General features: G+C 47.7%; 1 protein-coding gene across 1 annotated transcript in view; it reads left to right on the top strand.

The window, feature by feature from the left end:
* Positions 1 to 15,691, top strand: part of PKNOX2 (PBX/knotted 1 homeobox 2) — a 263,021-nt gene extending 247,330 nt beyond the window's left edge. Inside the window, exons 11-13 of the mRNA XM_080930675.1 lie at positions 11,187 to 11,263; positions 12,072 to 12,250; positions 13,463 to 15,691. Coding sequence (XP_080786801.1) covers positions 11,187 to 11,263; positions 12,072 to 12,250; positions 13,463 to 13,695 — 489 coding nt within the window. The 3' untranslated portion in view covers positions 13,696 to 15,691. The remainder of the gene's footprint in view (positions 1 to 11,186; positions 11,264 to 12,071; positions 12,251 to 13,462) is intronic.
* Positions 15,692 to 15,975: the final 284 nt, after the last annotated feature.

Genomic DNA, 15,975 nt, shown 5'->3' with positions numbered 1-15,975 from the left:
ACCATGTCTGGGACAGCATAGTGAGACCATGTCTGAGACATCATAGTGAGACCATGTCTGGGACAGCATAGTGAGACCATGTCTGGGACAGCATAGTGAGACCATGTCTGGGACAGCATAGTGAGACCATGTCTGGGACATCATAGTGAGACCATGCCTGGGACAGCATAGTGAGACCATGTGTAAAAGGAAACACTCAGTGCTAGAATTGCAGATAAGCCACCACACCCAACTTAATTCATGGGAGCTAGGGATTCAGATTCTCATCCACATTACCCATTGATCCTTCTCCCTAACCTTACTTCTTTATTCACATGGTAGATTGTAAGAAGGATACAGTTCGAGACTTCATCCAAACAGCTGAGCTCTAAATTACCCTCAACCCTGGGACTATATAGCTCTTGGGAAATCTCACTCATGGTTCCACATACTGGTCAGGTACTGGCTGTGAGCATTAGGAGAGAAGAGAAGGAGTGAAGGACAAACAGACATCCTGGTACCATAAACTGTTCTATCTCCAGCTCAGTTAGCACAACTAGGTTAGGGGCTGGTTAATTTGAAAGGCTAGCTTAAAAAGGAACAGCCACCCAAAAGACATGGTTTATGCTAATTTAGAAGATATACATATATTCATTTGCTAATTTTGGTAGAGCCAACATCATTTTCTTACTAAAAGAAATCACTTTACTCGCATAAACCTTTCTTAGAATAAAACATCTTCCAATCCCAACCAACTTCATGTCAAGTGGAGTAAGAACATTGACTTTGGGAATCTAATCTAGTTAGAAGAGCTTCGTAGATCTTTATTCCAGTCTCCAATGTGTATCCCATCCAATCTGACCCAAATGAGCCAGCATTTTCTCTGTCTCTCTGTCTCCCTCCCTCCTCCCCTGCCTTCTCCCCCCTCCTCCCCTCCCTTCTCTCCTCCCTCCTCCCCTACCTTCTCCTCTCCCTCCTCCTTTCCTTCCTCCCCCTCTCCTCCTCTCCCTCCTCCCCTCCCTCCTCCCCTCCCTTCTCCTCTCCCTCCTCTCCTCCCTTCTCCCCTCCCTCCCTCCCTCCCTTTCTCCTCCCCCTTCTCCCCTCTGTCTTTTGAGACAGTGGTTTGCAGGTGATACACAGAACATTCTATGATCCTCCACCTTGGCCAGTATGATTCTGAGCACGTCTGTCAACACTTAGCTTGTCCTCCTGCCCGGTCCATCAGGCAGAAGTTGTGTGTTTTCCAGTTGCTTCTGTCCCCTGTCATGGGCCTCTTGTTGTTTGCACTATTCTGTGGCGTGAGCAGTTGCAGGCATGCATTGGAATGACAGAAGGCACCTGAGGGGAAAGGTTAACTCCCAGCTACAATGCTGGAAGGAGATGGGAGCACTGTCATCCTTAGCTGCTGGCTTCCAGTCCCTGATGGATGTGGTGACATTTTCTTGCTATTTTGTTTTGGCCAAAAGAGACCAAACTCCAGCTGGAAGCAATAGGTCTGTGAGAAATCACGAAGCCCCTGAAGAGGGTCCTCCCAACGGGGGTGGGGGGGGAACGTCACCCTTCGTCCTCCTCCTTGGCTGTCATACCACCTCTGTTACTTTTGATGCCTGTCAGTCAGGCTGACCTGTCAGCAGTTCCTCCCACTGTTCCTAGACTTGATGATCCTCTGTGTGCCTGGAGGCCGTGGAGAAGGGCCCAAGCCCCAGCAGGACCCATCATGCCTCACCTCAGCCAATCTATGCTCAGTGCTTTAGCATACATATCATCTCATTTAATCCACACAAGCACTCCAGCAGGTAGACCCTACTGTCCTAAGTTACCAGTGACAAAACTGAGGCTCAGAGAAGGCACAGGTTCCACAGATCACACTGGTCACACGAGATCACATTCCAGGCAGGAATCGAACCCAAGGCAGTGTAACCCAAGGTTCTAATCTGTCACTCATTCAGCTCTTCTGCCTTCACACTGGTCTCAGAAGCAGACCCACAGTGTTCACACCAAAGTCTGGGCAAAGCAAAGCTGAGCCCCTAGCCTCTCTGCCAGTGACCTGTGGGAGAACTGTGGGACTTTTATGCACCCAGGCTCAGGTTTTAGACCTTAGAGGGAAGCTGACTCACACCCTCACACCCACCCATCTGTCTCATTAGGCTGTTGTGGCTTCTAGCCAGGGCCCAGCTGTGCTTCACCCATTACCACCTTCATCCAAGCCACACAGAGACCAGGGTCTTGCTCCAGGGCCTCTTATGAACCCTGATGTGGTTTTAAAAAAAAGAGTCACCAGGGGCTTTCTCTAATATGACTTTTAAGATGGAAACATCACATACCATAAAATTTACCCTTCAAAATGTATGATTCCAGAGTAGGGGTACGTGGCTCAGTTGGCAGAATGCTTGCCTAGCAAGAGAGAGTCCCAGCATGGACTATACTGGGCATCATGGTACATCCATGTAATCCCAGCACCCAGAAAAAGTGGAGGCAGGAAGATCAGAAGTTTCAGGTCAAAGCAAGTTTAGGTCAGCTGCACAGGTCAGCCTGGACTAGAGATAATCTGGCTCCAAGATAAAAACAATAACATAGGTATTAGTATATTTACATTCTTGCAAAATCATTACACCTACCCAATTTCAGATGTTTTCCTTCTTTCAAAAGAAATTCCACAGGCATTAGCCACCACCCCCAGCCTCTAACAACTTGGACTCTACTGCACGGCCCTACGGATCAGCCCTTCCAGAAATCTCACTCAAATAGACCACAAGATGGTCTTCATGACGGTGTTATTTTAATCCATCATGAGGCGGGTGGCACAGCTCAGTGGTGGGGTACTTGCCGAATTAGCGTCACATCGTCAAGGTCCACCCTTGCAGTAAGCACTGTCAATTTATCTTGGGCTGACAGCACTCCACCATGTGTCCAGATTACATCAAGTTTATTCCTTCTCAGTTGAGGCACACTTTAGCTGTGTTTCCATCGTGGACTCTGAGGAACGCTGCTCTGAAAGCTTGTGGCTCTAGGAGAATTTCTCATCATCTTCACCCATTTCCCAGCTATCTTACTACATCCCTAGTGCCTTACATGCTAGGCTCAGGGCCTGGGAGAAACCGGCTAAACATCTAAGTGTAGCTCATGCCCTGTATAGGATTCCTGGCCATGGAGGGTAATGAAAATGAAAGTCAGCCAGTTGCCTCTGCGCCTCGATGGTGCTGTCAACCCCCCACAGATGTTCTTTGCATTCTCTGACATTGTCCTAGGCGGGGCTCTGTGTGAAGCCTTGATGAAATTATGTAGATGGGCTCTTGACACTAGCTCAGTGGCAGGACCCACCTGTCCCCTAGATCCAAACATAGCGATATGTTCTACAGAGAAACTGAAAGTCTCTTGAATAGGACGCAGCAGTTGGAGGCTAGAGGACCTGGTATGAGTTCTTTGACCTCTCTAAGCCTATTTCCTCTGATGAAAAAATAAGAATGCAGCATCCAACTTGAGTGGTCCGTGGTGAGAATAGAACATGGTAAGTGTGAGATACTTCAGTCGACACAGGCTCAGCTATTATTGCTTCAGATGTTTCCGGTATCACTCTGGAGGTCCTTATAATATGGCTTGTCTTATACTGGTCTGAAAAATCAACAAGGTGACATAGGGCTTATCCTTGTTTTCTATGACTTTCTATTCTTGCTCTTATTGTCTGAAGTTCCACTGGCCAAATGTCCAGTGAGAAGCAGTTACATGTGGAAAGGCTACGAGGCCATCAGTCGTCCCCAGTTTGCTGTAAATTAGCTCAACGTCAGATTTTTCTACACCACTCCCCATTCAGCTAAGATTAGTTGTACGTAAAGAGTGTCCAGCTTGGGTGGAGAACACTTTGTTAACATGGGATCTTGAGAAGTCAACCTAGAATAGGTTGTCAGAGGAGGATCTAGACATTGTGTTACAGTTCTTAGGCCCTGTCTCTTTTAATACTGCAAGGCACGCTTTATTTATACCATCAAAGACATAGTCAGGAATTTGATCTTGAAGACCTAGGGGCCTGGATGTCCTAGATGCAGAATCCTGACTGTATGGTGATACAAGAGACTAGTATGTATGTGGAGTGCTAGGAAGTGAAAGGGAGACTTCCAAGAGGGCAGCAAGAGGGCTTAGCATGTAAGGTGCCTGCCACCAGGTCTGACAGCCTGATCTGGGCAAGCTCAGAACAAACAATGTAGAATGAGAGAACCAACTCCTACAGGGTGTCTTCTGACACACACACACACACACACACACACACACACACACACACACACACTCAGAGAGGAGGGGAGGGCACATACATGTGTACACACAATAACAGAGCATCAGGAAATGATTTGGGAGGCAGATAGACCTGAAATGGTCCTGCTTGGTTCCAGGCTCACTTAGTCTGTGGCTTTCAACACGTCAGTCAGCTTCCCTAGCTCTGAGTTTCTCTTCCTAAAGCAGGTAGAGCAATACCTGCTGTTCTAATTTTGTTTCTGTTGCTGTGGTTAAATATCCTGGGAAAAAGGCAACTTAAGGGGGAAAAGGGATTTGTTTCAGCTTATGACCCAAGGTTGCAGTTCATCATTATGAAGAAATCAGGACAAGAACTTCAAATAGCTAGTCACATCATATCCAGAGAGATAATGAATCAAAGCAGAGAGAAATGGATGAAGTAGTTTGCTTTCTTATTAGGATTCTTCTTCTCAGTACAGTCTGGGACCCCATACCTAGGGAATGACCATAGTTGTCTCAGTCTTAAGAGATGTTACAACCTGCCCTCACACCCCCCTACACACACACACACACTCAGGCCCACCTAATCAGATAATTCCTCAATTAAGACTCCTTTCTCAGATGCTTCTAGATCATGTAGAGTTGACAAAGCTAACTCTGTGTTGAAGATGATTGGCAATGTATTCTAAATTACAGTGGCTAGCAGCCAACATGGACCAGCATGGTTCGGGATACAGGGGACATGGGCCCTGCCACTGACTTGTCACTTACTACTTGTATAACTACAGCTGATCGTTACACTTTCCTGAGGTTTGTTTTCTCATATGTGACATGAGAACAAAGCCTAACTCCTGGGTGCTTTGGCAGCACACAATGAGCACATAGCAAGTGTTCTATACACTTATAAGTAGTAAAAGACAGCCAGCTGTTGTGGGTATCAATGGGGGTAGTAACTATTGTCAAGAGGTGGGATGTGGTCCCATAGACTTCCATATAACGTCATAGGAATCTGCTTGGAAGCATAGAAAGGCAGATGAAGTACAACAGAAAACACACATGTACACAGGACTTAGAGCAGTCCTCAAGGATTCAGAAAAGGAAACCCTTCAGGAAAACAGAGCAAGATACACCTGCACAGGGTATGGGGCTCCAGCTGGCTGCAAACAGACAACCTGTAGCTTTTTCAGAGCGAGCACATGAGTCTAGCCGAAGATTTCTCTTTCCCTCTCTAATCTCTTTTTTTAACAAACAGGCACTCTCCTAAGTACCCTGCAGCTGATAGAATGATTTATTAACTTTGCAGGAAAAAACAAAAGCCCAAGGTCTAGAGCTACTGAGAGGCAAGTCCAGGATCCAAACCATATAGAAAACTATATTCTCACCCACACTCATAGGGCCACCTCTGTGACTCCTCCAGAGAAGCAGGGTATCTTGATAGATTATTAAGTATCCCCTCTTGCCTGACCCTCAAATAGTCAACAATCAGTCAAGGAACAGCAGTAGTGTGACTTGCCTTCAGGAAGAATTCCCAGGGGTCTGAATCAGAGAATCACCACCCATCCTCCTTTGTACTAACAGACACCCCCTCCCAAACCTCCACATAAATTTATTCAACAAGTACACACCATGAACTTAGAGTGGGTCAGGCATGCTCTGTGCAGACAGGGAAGGAGATGGAGAGAAACAGACCATCCTTTTTCTCAAAAATCCTGACTATCTCTTTGGGGTGGCAGATAACAAGTCTCCGCTATAGTAGGGGACGATCTGGGGAGCACATGAGTCTGGAAGACTGAGTGGGCTAAAGATGAACAGGAGCAGGGATGGAAGCAAGCTAAGAAACCCCACTCTTATTACAGGGTGCTGAATGCACTGCGATAGAAACCAGAGCGAGAAAGAACAACTTATAGACTCAAAACAGGAGGTAGGGATGCTTTTACTGTGGAAAACAAAATAACTGCAGCCATCATTAAAGTTCAAAACCCAGACAAAATGTTCTACACGGCTGTAGTCCCAGCAGTCAGGAGTTGAAAGCAGGAGGACCAGAAGTCCAAGATCATCCTCAGTTATGCAGTGAGTTCATAACCAGGCTGAACTACATGAGACCCTGTCTCAAAACAAAACATAACAAAAAGAGGCAAAAGCTGAGCCATTGTGTTACAGGACAGAATACATACAGAATGGCTTACAGGAAAGTAAGAAGGTGGTTTTATAAAAATGTTGTCTTTGGGAGAGTAGTGAGAGCAGTCTCCCATCCTTTGTCCTGGGGGTGGATGGGTAAGGAACATTTGCTGTGTGACAGTAGGCAACGCTGTGCTGCTTAGCTCTCTGTGCCTCTTTTTGTGTTTATAAAGGGTAGGGATAAAAACAAGAATGAACATCCTAAACATGGCAAGTACTGCCAGGAAGCCCACTGCTGGGTCAAGCAAGGCTTGCTTGTCTGCTTGCGTGATCGCTTGCTTTCTCTGTCATCTCTGAAATCTGGTGCATCTGGCATCACTGTCATGTTAGATGTGACACCATGTGGTTTTTCAAAGCTCTGCCCCTACTGAAATGTGGCTGCCTCCCTTTGAGTCACAGGCCTTCCTGTAGAATGAAGACTCTACGGCAAGCCCATGGTGGTCAAGAAGGGGAAAGCAAGAAAGGTTTGGTAGGCTCCAAAGCAGGTCTGGGGAAAGGGAAGCCCAACTCCCTACTGAGTCTGCTGTCAGTATGGGCTCCACTGATGTCCACAGGCTGATGTTCCCTGACAGGTTCCTTTGTGACCCAGTCAACCACATGGTGAGATCCACATGGACTAGAGAGGTGGAAGGGTCATCACAGGGTAACCTTGAATGAAAGAAGTTGCCAGAGATACAAAAGCCAGTACTGGATTAGTTTCTTCTGACCAGAGCTCACTCTTCAAACTAAAAGCTACTTCAGTGTCCTTTGAATCCAAGGAGACAAGAGTTGTGGAGGTGTAAAGGGCAGTTGGGAGAGCTGCAGAGGAGTTTTTTAGGTTAGTTTGCAGAGCGAGCCAAAAAGCACCTACTTAATGCATACACTTCAAGTTCATTGTCTTGAGTGTTCAACTGGAGGAGTCTGAGGTCTCTACTCATCTGTATAAGGATATAACCTCGTCTTCTGTCAGCCCATTACACCACTCTGAAGTCCAAGAAGTGGATGCCTTTTTTACTTCCACGTTAACCAGAGAAAGCTAAGGACAAAAGACACAGAACGAGTAGCCAAGGCCCAACAGCCATCGGAGGGTGGGACAAGACTCCACCTGCTCCTCAATGGCTCTTCCCCATCAAGCAGCCTTGCCCAGTTGTAGAAGTCTTCAGGCTGGTACTGAGAAGGATCTGCACTTTGCTAGTCAGGGCTATACCCTTGACAAGGAAGAATCATTCACTTGGAGGGAGCGGCAACTTAGGCCCTTCCTTTTGGCCTTTAACAGAGTTTCTCCAGCTGGTGATCACAGGACAGCTTCTAGGGGACAATGCTCATCAACTAAGATCTCATTTCACTCCCTCTCTTGTCCTTGGCCTCAAGCCTTTCCAGTTGTGCTAAAAGTAGCACTGACTCAATTGTGGTCTGTCCAGGAGCCAGGGCTATTTTGACTCTGTCCTCGGGAGTCATGTGGTCTGAGGCGTGTACAAGCTGGACTGCACGCCGGGATTCGGCTGTGGTGCCAGGAATGTTCTGGCTCACACACCTGTTCCCAAAGTTGGGCTACTCATCCACAGCCTCCACCCTGTGCCTCCTGAAGTGCTACGCTGGGGCAGAGAGGTAGTGGGACCTGCTAGTAGGGGTACTTATAAGGGGTCTAAATCCCATCCTTAGTAGAACAATCAATGAATACTGAGCCACACTCATTCTTCAAGTAAGATGGAAATATGTCCATCTGTGTTTAAGATACACAGTCCTTGAGTTCCAGAAGCAGTGTCTCCTTAGAGACAGAAAGCATCATCCTTCCATGGTAGGCTGGGTGACTTCCCTCTCTGGGACCCTAACTGAAGGGATGTTCACCTGACTAAGTCATGGTGCTTAAAGGCTTTGAATCTCTTCTGCTGCATTCTTCAAAGCTCATTTGAGGCCCCATCTCCCTAGGCATCCTCCCCAACCAAACCAACTCTCTCTTCTCCTATGACCCAAAGGGCCTTGGTACAGACTACCTTCAGTAGAGGTTTACACACACACACACACACACACACACACACACACATACACACACACACTTTTTAACTGTGAACTCTGAACTTTCAGGTGTCTCTGACTTCTAGTGCTCAGAAAGCAGCAGGCATCCAGCTTGTGTAAGCTGATGACCCAACTCTGCTCAAGAACCAACCTCATTCACATGTGCTTGTGTCTGTTGACTTGTATACTCATACACCATCATTGAACATGAACAGCATTCCTATGTCTGGTCTGGGCATTATTGAAATAACTTCTAATGAGCTACAGTTCCTGCCTAAGAACAGCCCATAGCTTCTTCCTATTGACTATTGATGTCCCTGTATTCTGAGCACAATGCACAGAGGCCTTGATGACCACCTTGGCCTAAGGGAGTTAGAATAGGTCTCCCTGAGGATTTACCCTGTGACAAAGTTTCAGCGGCACTCAGAAAAGTCTGCAGTGGGAAGATGAGGGAAAAGACATCAGTAGTAGGACAGTAATGGAGGACACGGGGACTAAAAGACTGTCATATTTTTGTTGTGTGGTCAACTCACATACCTGCAAGTTTTACATCATGTAGACTGAACTAAGTATGGATTGAAAATATTTGAAAAAAATTGCACTAAGCACGTACAGATTCTTTTTTTTAGCAGTGTTTCCCTACGTAGTATGGTGTAATGACTATTTCCACAGGGTTATCTGAAGTATCGGCAGTAATCTAGAAATGATATTTGAGGAACATGACCACCATGGACTCTTTCCCTCTGGGTGTCCGTACTGCTCAGTGCCCAGTTCTGTGCAGGATGTTTAGGCTGTATGTAAATTCTGTGCGATGGTAGGAATGAGGCCAGGTCATCTATAGATATTTCTGTCTATGAGGGATTTGGAACCAATCCTCCATAGATAACAGGGAAAGATTCTGTTTTGTTCACAGACCTGGCAGCCATAGATTGGGAGGCTTAGCTCCTTCCTGTGACCCTTGTGAAGTAGGAGTGGGGAGTATCACCAGGGTCCCTGCCTGTCCACCCCAACACGCCCTGACATTTCCCCTTATGGTCTCCCTCTGCTCTCTTCCAATTAGCATGAAATTGGCTCCGGTAACGCTGGTGTGAATTCCTTCTTGTTAGACTCTTAATATTGCATGAATCACAGGGTCAGATGCCCTGGTGTGGTGGTCAGGGTCAGAGGTGTGAATTAAAATCACACACGATCCTGATTGCTTTAGTCAAGGGACATAGAGGCCAGCTGAAGAGGTTGCTTTTCCTTTGTCACTGCTAACACCAGCACTTCCAACCGCTCCCTATGTGAGCTTGAAACATCTTGCCCAAGTCACCCCATCCTCACAGTATGAACTCTTTGCAAGTATTTAATCATTTTATAACATAATAATGTCTCATTAAATGCCATGCCTGCCTGAGGTCTCACAGCTAGTCACAATAGAGCTAGCATGGGAGACCCAATCTCTGAGACTTTAAAGAGTTTCCAAGCATTTCTTGTCTACTAGCAACACAGCAGAAAGAATGATCCTGGTCTGAGACTCATAGATGGCTTGGTTGTCTACACCTGAGACCTTCAGGTCCCCTATGCGTCTACGATGAATCCTTGGTCTCTTTAGACTCTCGTGCATACTGGATGTCAGGCACTTGTGCCAGAGCCTCAGAAAGCCCTAGAAAGACATTGTCCATGTTGTTTGGCTCCACACCCATTGGCCTTAAGCCCTTCTTCCTTAGACTCTCCATTTATTTTGTTTTTGATTCCTTGTTGGTTTGTTTGTTTTGTTTTGGGGGTGTTGTTTTGAGAGTCTCTTGTAAGCCAGACTGATTACCCTGCTTTCACCTCTGACGTGTTGTGATTATAAACATGAGCCACCACACCCAATCACTTTTTCTTTCTTTGACATCACTCAGATCAGCCATCTCCCTGTGACTCTGACCACTACATATTCCCTTCCACTGAGTCTCCACGGTGCTCATTGCTGAAACCTCAGCATCCCCAACTTCGCCTCCGTTTTCCTGTATCGGTGGTCATTTGTGTGTAAAGACAGTGCGGAGACATTCTTTAAATGTGCACCTTGTCCTCGTGAGGTGCAGTTGAAGAGTGGGAGTAAATGTGTAATCAAGGCTGAACCAAAGCATGCGAGACAGCAGGAGATATCTGTACCACACAGCACTCCTCGAGGGAGTGCAGAGCCATAGTCTGAAGAACTGAGTAGGACCATCTGGGTGGAAGTGTAGCCTTGTCTGTCCTACAGCTCACCCTGTAGACCAGTGCTGGACTTGAAGGTGTGCACCACGACTGCCTGGCCCACCTCACAGTCTTAAGTTTGATTGTCTGAAATGAAATGTATGGAAGCATTTCAAAGGGTTAAAGGGTCCTATGGCATACTAGTATGCCTCTGTATATATCCCGTTATTCCAAATGCCTAGCATAAATCTAGACACATAGTAAATATAAATAACAATTCATTTAGATTGTATTAATTCATCCCCCTTCCCCATACACTGCCTTTTGGTGGCTTAGGGAGACCATTGTTGACCCTAGCTCTGAGAATGCTTGCCTTCCTGCAGGATCAAGTGGAGTCAGGGGACAGTCTCTTGTAATCAGTACTGAACTGGCTGTACAAACCACCCTGGTCCCCACTGCATGGCACTGTGCTGGGGAGCCCAAAGCACACGGAAGCCTCTGTGTACCCTCCAGGCACATTGTCCTCAGGAGCAAATATTACCCTTTCCCAAGTTCTGAGCTGTGTCCATGTGTTGGGTATGAACACCAGGACAGTCTGGTCCCCATGTGCCCACACCTCCTCACTAGCCATTCTCTCCTTTCAGCACCCCTACCCAACCGAAGACGAGAAGAGGCAGATTGCAGCCCAGACAAACCTCACCCTCTTGCAAGTAAACAACTGGTGAGTTGGCATCACCTGCCCACAGGCTCTCAGATCTAGGAGTCCTTGGAAAGGGAGCAGGGAGAGAAGATAAGAGTGCCCAGACCTACCTCAGCCTCAGCTCCACTGCCAGGCCAGTCCTCTTCCCTTGTGGGCTAGATACAAGGAGCCAGAGTCAGCCTGACCTGGGCTTCAACTGCAGCTTCACAGTGCCCTCTGCTGGAAATTAGGTCAAGTACATTCATGGAAACACGAGTTTAGGGGGAAAATACTTACTGCCAGAGAATCTGGGCTCACCAGCCTAGTAGAGACAGACCCGAGGGCCTTGCATCAGATACCAAAGGTACATCCCGAAGTGGTTATCTGGTCTACCCAACTCCATGAGTGCTGAAACCAGAACATTTTACAAAGTAGGCTGGGAAGGAGGAGGGAGAGATGCCTTACTGAGCTGACAGGGATGTCGGTGTCCTTGTCTATTTCTGGCCAGGATGGATGGAAGGCACTAGACCCTAAAGCTAGGCCCCTGTTATAAGTCCAGAAGTTTGTGACTGTACTCACAGGTCTTCCCTTCTCTGTTCAGTTCTGGTTGATCTTGAGTTGGGATTTCTGACCATACCTTATGCATTCTTCCCAAGTTGCCTTTTTAATCACCAAACCTTGGGTGATTCACAAACTCCTCAGCCATACAGGGTTTCTACCTGTAGACTGGAACACTTGCCTATGGACATTGTGGGGGATGGGGGGTTAACTGTATTATTTTCTCACTCCCAACACCAACCATGTGACCCAAACGGTGTCTAATTAAATCTTCACCACTATCCCTGGGCAGGTTCATCAATGCCAGGAGGCGCATCCTGCAGCCCATGCTTGATGCCAGCAACCCAGATCCTGCACCCAAAGCCAAGAAAATCAAGTCTCAGCACCGGCCCACCCAAAGATTCTGGCCCAATTCCATTGCTGCTGGAGCTCTGCAGCAGCAGGGTGGCAACCCAGGGACGAACCCTGATGGTAAGACGAGGCTTCAGGACGCCCTAGGTTGGGGCTGGCGGGGCTCCTGGAAAGCAGAGCTTCAAGGGTGAATGCCTCTTTACCCAGTGTTCTGCCATGACTTTCCACAGCACTTGTCCCAGTTTTTTATAAAGCTTATTAAGAAGGGATGTTCTGCGCACACTATTGGTTTGTTTTTGTTATTGCTACTGTCTATGTTGTGTTTGGTTTGAGACAGGATCTCATGTAGCCTGGCGTCAAACACACTATATACTGGAGGCTATTCTTGTATCCTGATGCTCGTGCCTTGGCTCTTGTTAGTGCTAGGTTTACAGGTGTGAGCTTTAACACTCAGCTCTCACATAGTTTTAACGAACTTAAAGTAAGCTCATAAAGGAATAGAAAAGGATGGTCTTTGGAGTCAGTGGCTGCTCAAAAGAGCCCCTTTCTCCCTGCTCCTTGTATTCCCACGTTTCCCTTACAGTCGGTATCTACTTAGTTCTTCAAGGGCAAGGCCATCTATAAATACCAAGCCAGGCAGCTGGCTTGTGAACAGAGGCCAAGAGAAGCTTTGTTCTTCCAGATTCCCCATCACACCCTCCATATATGCTCTTCTAAGTGCTGCTTTCCTGGTAAACAATGAATAATTTAATCAGCGAGACATTTCTGAGGTCAGCCCATGAAGACCACTGTGTGGGCACTAGACTGGAGTCACCCATGCACATGCATATCTTCACGATGATGGCTGTGCCCAGGTTCCTCTGTGACGTGTCACCATCTGTTGAGGTAGAAGAGAAATAAATAGAGGTGGTGCTGGACAAGCTTGCAGAAAAATCCCAGCGTTAGCAGTGCTGACTCAGTGTCTGAGGCCCATGACTCAGCAGAAGATGAAGATGAGCCTCAGATTTCCTCCTCTTTGGAATTTGGTTCAGGACTCCTGCTTTACAGAGTAGTTGCAAATTTTAGGTAGTTAGTTAATTAATTAAAAGGTGCGTCCTATACTTGTAGAGAATCCTGGGTGTGTGGTGGCCTGGACTGTTGCTATCTGGGATGGTGCAGAAGAGGTTAAACAGTGAAGAGATGGAAACCTTCATGCCAGTGAATTATCTCACTCAGGGGTTGGTGCTCTTACAGACAAGGGGCCCACCATCCCAGGAGCCAGCCCATCACTAAGGTTGCTGGACCCAAGCAACGGCCCTTGCCTCATCGTAACCTTTGTCCTCTCCCATGCAGGTTCCATCAACCTGGACAACCTACAGTCCCTGTCCTCAGACAACGCCACTATGGCTATGCAGCAGGCAATGATGGCTGCACACGATGACTCGTTGGATGGGACAGAGGAAGAGGATGAAGATGATATGGAGGAGGAGGAAGAGGAGGAGGAGGAGCTGGAGGAGGAGGCGGATGAGCTACAGACAACGAATGTCAGCGACCTGGGCTTGGAACACAGTGATTCCCTGGAGTAGTCAGGCAGCCCAGATGGCACTGGTCACTGAGCAGGAGCAGGAAAGGAGTGTCATCAGGAGGGTTCAGGGTGGGGGGGGAGGGGATATGGGCAGGCAGCACTAAGAAAGTTGGGCCCTAGCTTCCCCAAATCATAGCTTGAAGAAATGCAGAGGAGACACCCTGTTCCTTTCCAACCACCAAGCTTCAGTGAAATCCTAGTCCCAGACCCTCAGACTGCAGAGCACTCCATTGCCCGGGCCAGTCTAACAGCCTGTGAAGAAAGACAGTATGAGATCTGGACTCACCAAATACCGGCGGACAGATGACATCCATGACTCCACATGGAAAGGGTCTTGAGTTGTTTACAAGCCCTGGCCTGTGAGATGGACAGGCGCTGTTTGCAGAGTGGACCTTTGCTAAGGGGCAAACTTGGGAGGGAAGAATGAGAGAGAAGGGGTCTGACATTTTCCCCAGGAGAGTCCAAGCTCCCCTGAAAGACACTCACGGACAGGAGGGAGCCCAAACGCATAACCAGCGGCCAGAGGAATAGGAGGGTCTGAGACAACAGCACACACTGCATATCAGAGTGGGGCATGGACCGCACAGGGTTCCAACTTGCCCGACCAGGGCCCTGCCTCTTGGCACAGCAGCCATGGACTAAGGAGAGGGTGAAGGAAACCAAAGAGCCTCCTTCTTCCTCTCTTGGAAATATATTGTCGGTGGGTCCAACCTGAGGAGGTTAAGAGCAGCTCTCCATCTGGGTCAGCTCTAGGACCAAGCAGGTGGCAGAACCTGGATCAGGAGCCATATTGAGATGACTTCGGGGATCACAGCAATCCCTAGGTGATCACGTCACAGCTCCTGCAATGACAGGACCATGGGATCTTATCAGATGCTCCTACCCTCAGATGGAGCTCTCCAGAAGCCCCAGCCTCCTCCATAAACCTTCCAAGAGGTGGGGCCAGGGGCTCTTTCCACTCCACAGGTCTCCGAGGAATTCCTCTGCTCCCAAGTTGGCACTACCAGCTTCTGTCCCCTCCTCCTTCATTCTATTCTCCAGAGAAGGCAGAAGAAACATTGGAAAGAATCATTATCCCAATGGGAAGCCAGGGTCTGAAGAAGGTGCTACCGCTCTTACCTTCGGTACCCAACATGATAAGAGATATAGCGCACAGTTAATCTGCACACACCATTGATCTGGAGGAACTGGGGGTGCCTAGGAGGAAGCTTCCTACCATCTGCCCTCACACACACCCTCCAAGCTGTGCTTGGAGGATCCATGGTTGGCATCTACTCCTCCTGTCCCCTCCCACCCTGTGGCTGTGAAAGACAGGACTGATCACGTGTGGTTTCCATTGGGTTTAATGTGACGGATGTGCGGTTTCATTTGTAAATGCGCATTGGCTATCTCCTTCAGTGCTGGGACGTGAATGGCTATCTGGCTCAACCAGAGGGGACCCTTGGGACCTTCTGAGCCTTCTCGTCCTCTACCTGGTTAGGTGGAGCAAAAGGATAGTCACTTTTCTGAGGTCTCCCGGAAATGAATGTATTTCTTCCCCAAAAGAGCTGATATTTAATGTTTTACTAGGGATTTTTGAGAAACAAATAACCTTATTTATAATCTGGGTGATCCAATCATTTTTTTTACTCCCCATCTGATGCCATACTTAGAGGAAAGGCAAGCTTTTTGGCGTTGAGACTTTTGCAACCTGCAGTGGGATAACACATTTCCTCTTCTGGTTCGTTTTTCTTGTTACAATGCATACATCCACACATAAATCCTTCCACTCAGCACCGTGACAAGATCCCTACCCAGCACAGACATGTGTGCATACGTGCACATAGATACACGTGCCCACATCGCCCTTCCAGCCCCTTTTACCTGCCTAATGTTATGCAACCTCCTTCTGATGTATCCACCAAACCAGTACTGAATGTGGCCGAGAGTTTTCAGTAAACCTTGTCACCTGCCGAAATACTGTTGCACAACTCTGTCTTCTTATGACTGCCTTGGAGGTTCTTTATGACTTCAGTGGGACCCTGGGCCAGACAGAAACTGAAGGCCCAGTATCCACCCCACTGATAAGACCACCCTCAGAAAGAAACAAAATAGAGGGCTTTGGGAGTGACTTTTCTTAGCCTATCTGGAGGGAATGATGGTCCACTTTGACACATCTGCCTTTTGCCTGTCTGTGCATAGAGGGGCAGAGGAAGCTCAGTATTGCCCTCTCCTGGTGGTTCTCTGCACTGCAGGTGAGAGCTCACTTCCTCAGCCCTCCTCCTATCTAGACCTTGTGTGC

This window comes from Micromys minutus, assembly GCF_963924665.1.
Source record: "Micromys minutus genome assembly, chromosome: 16".
Lineage (NCBI taxonomy): Eukaryota > Metazoa > Chordata > Mammalia > Rodentia > Muridae > Micromys > Micromys minutus.
This window is presented reverse-complemented; position numbering and strand designations above follow the sequence as displayed.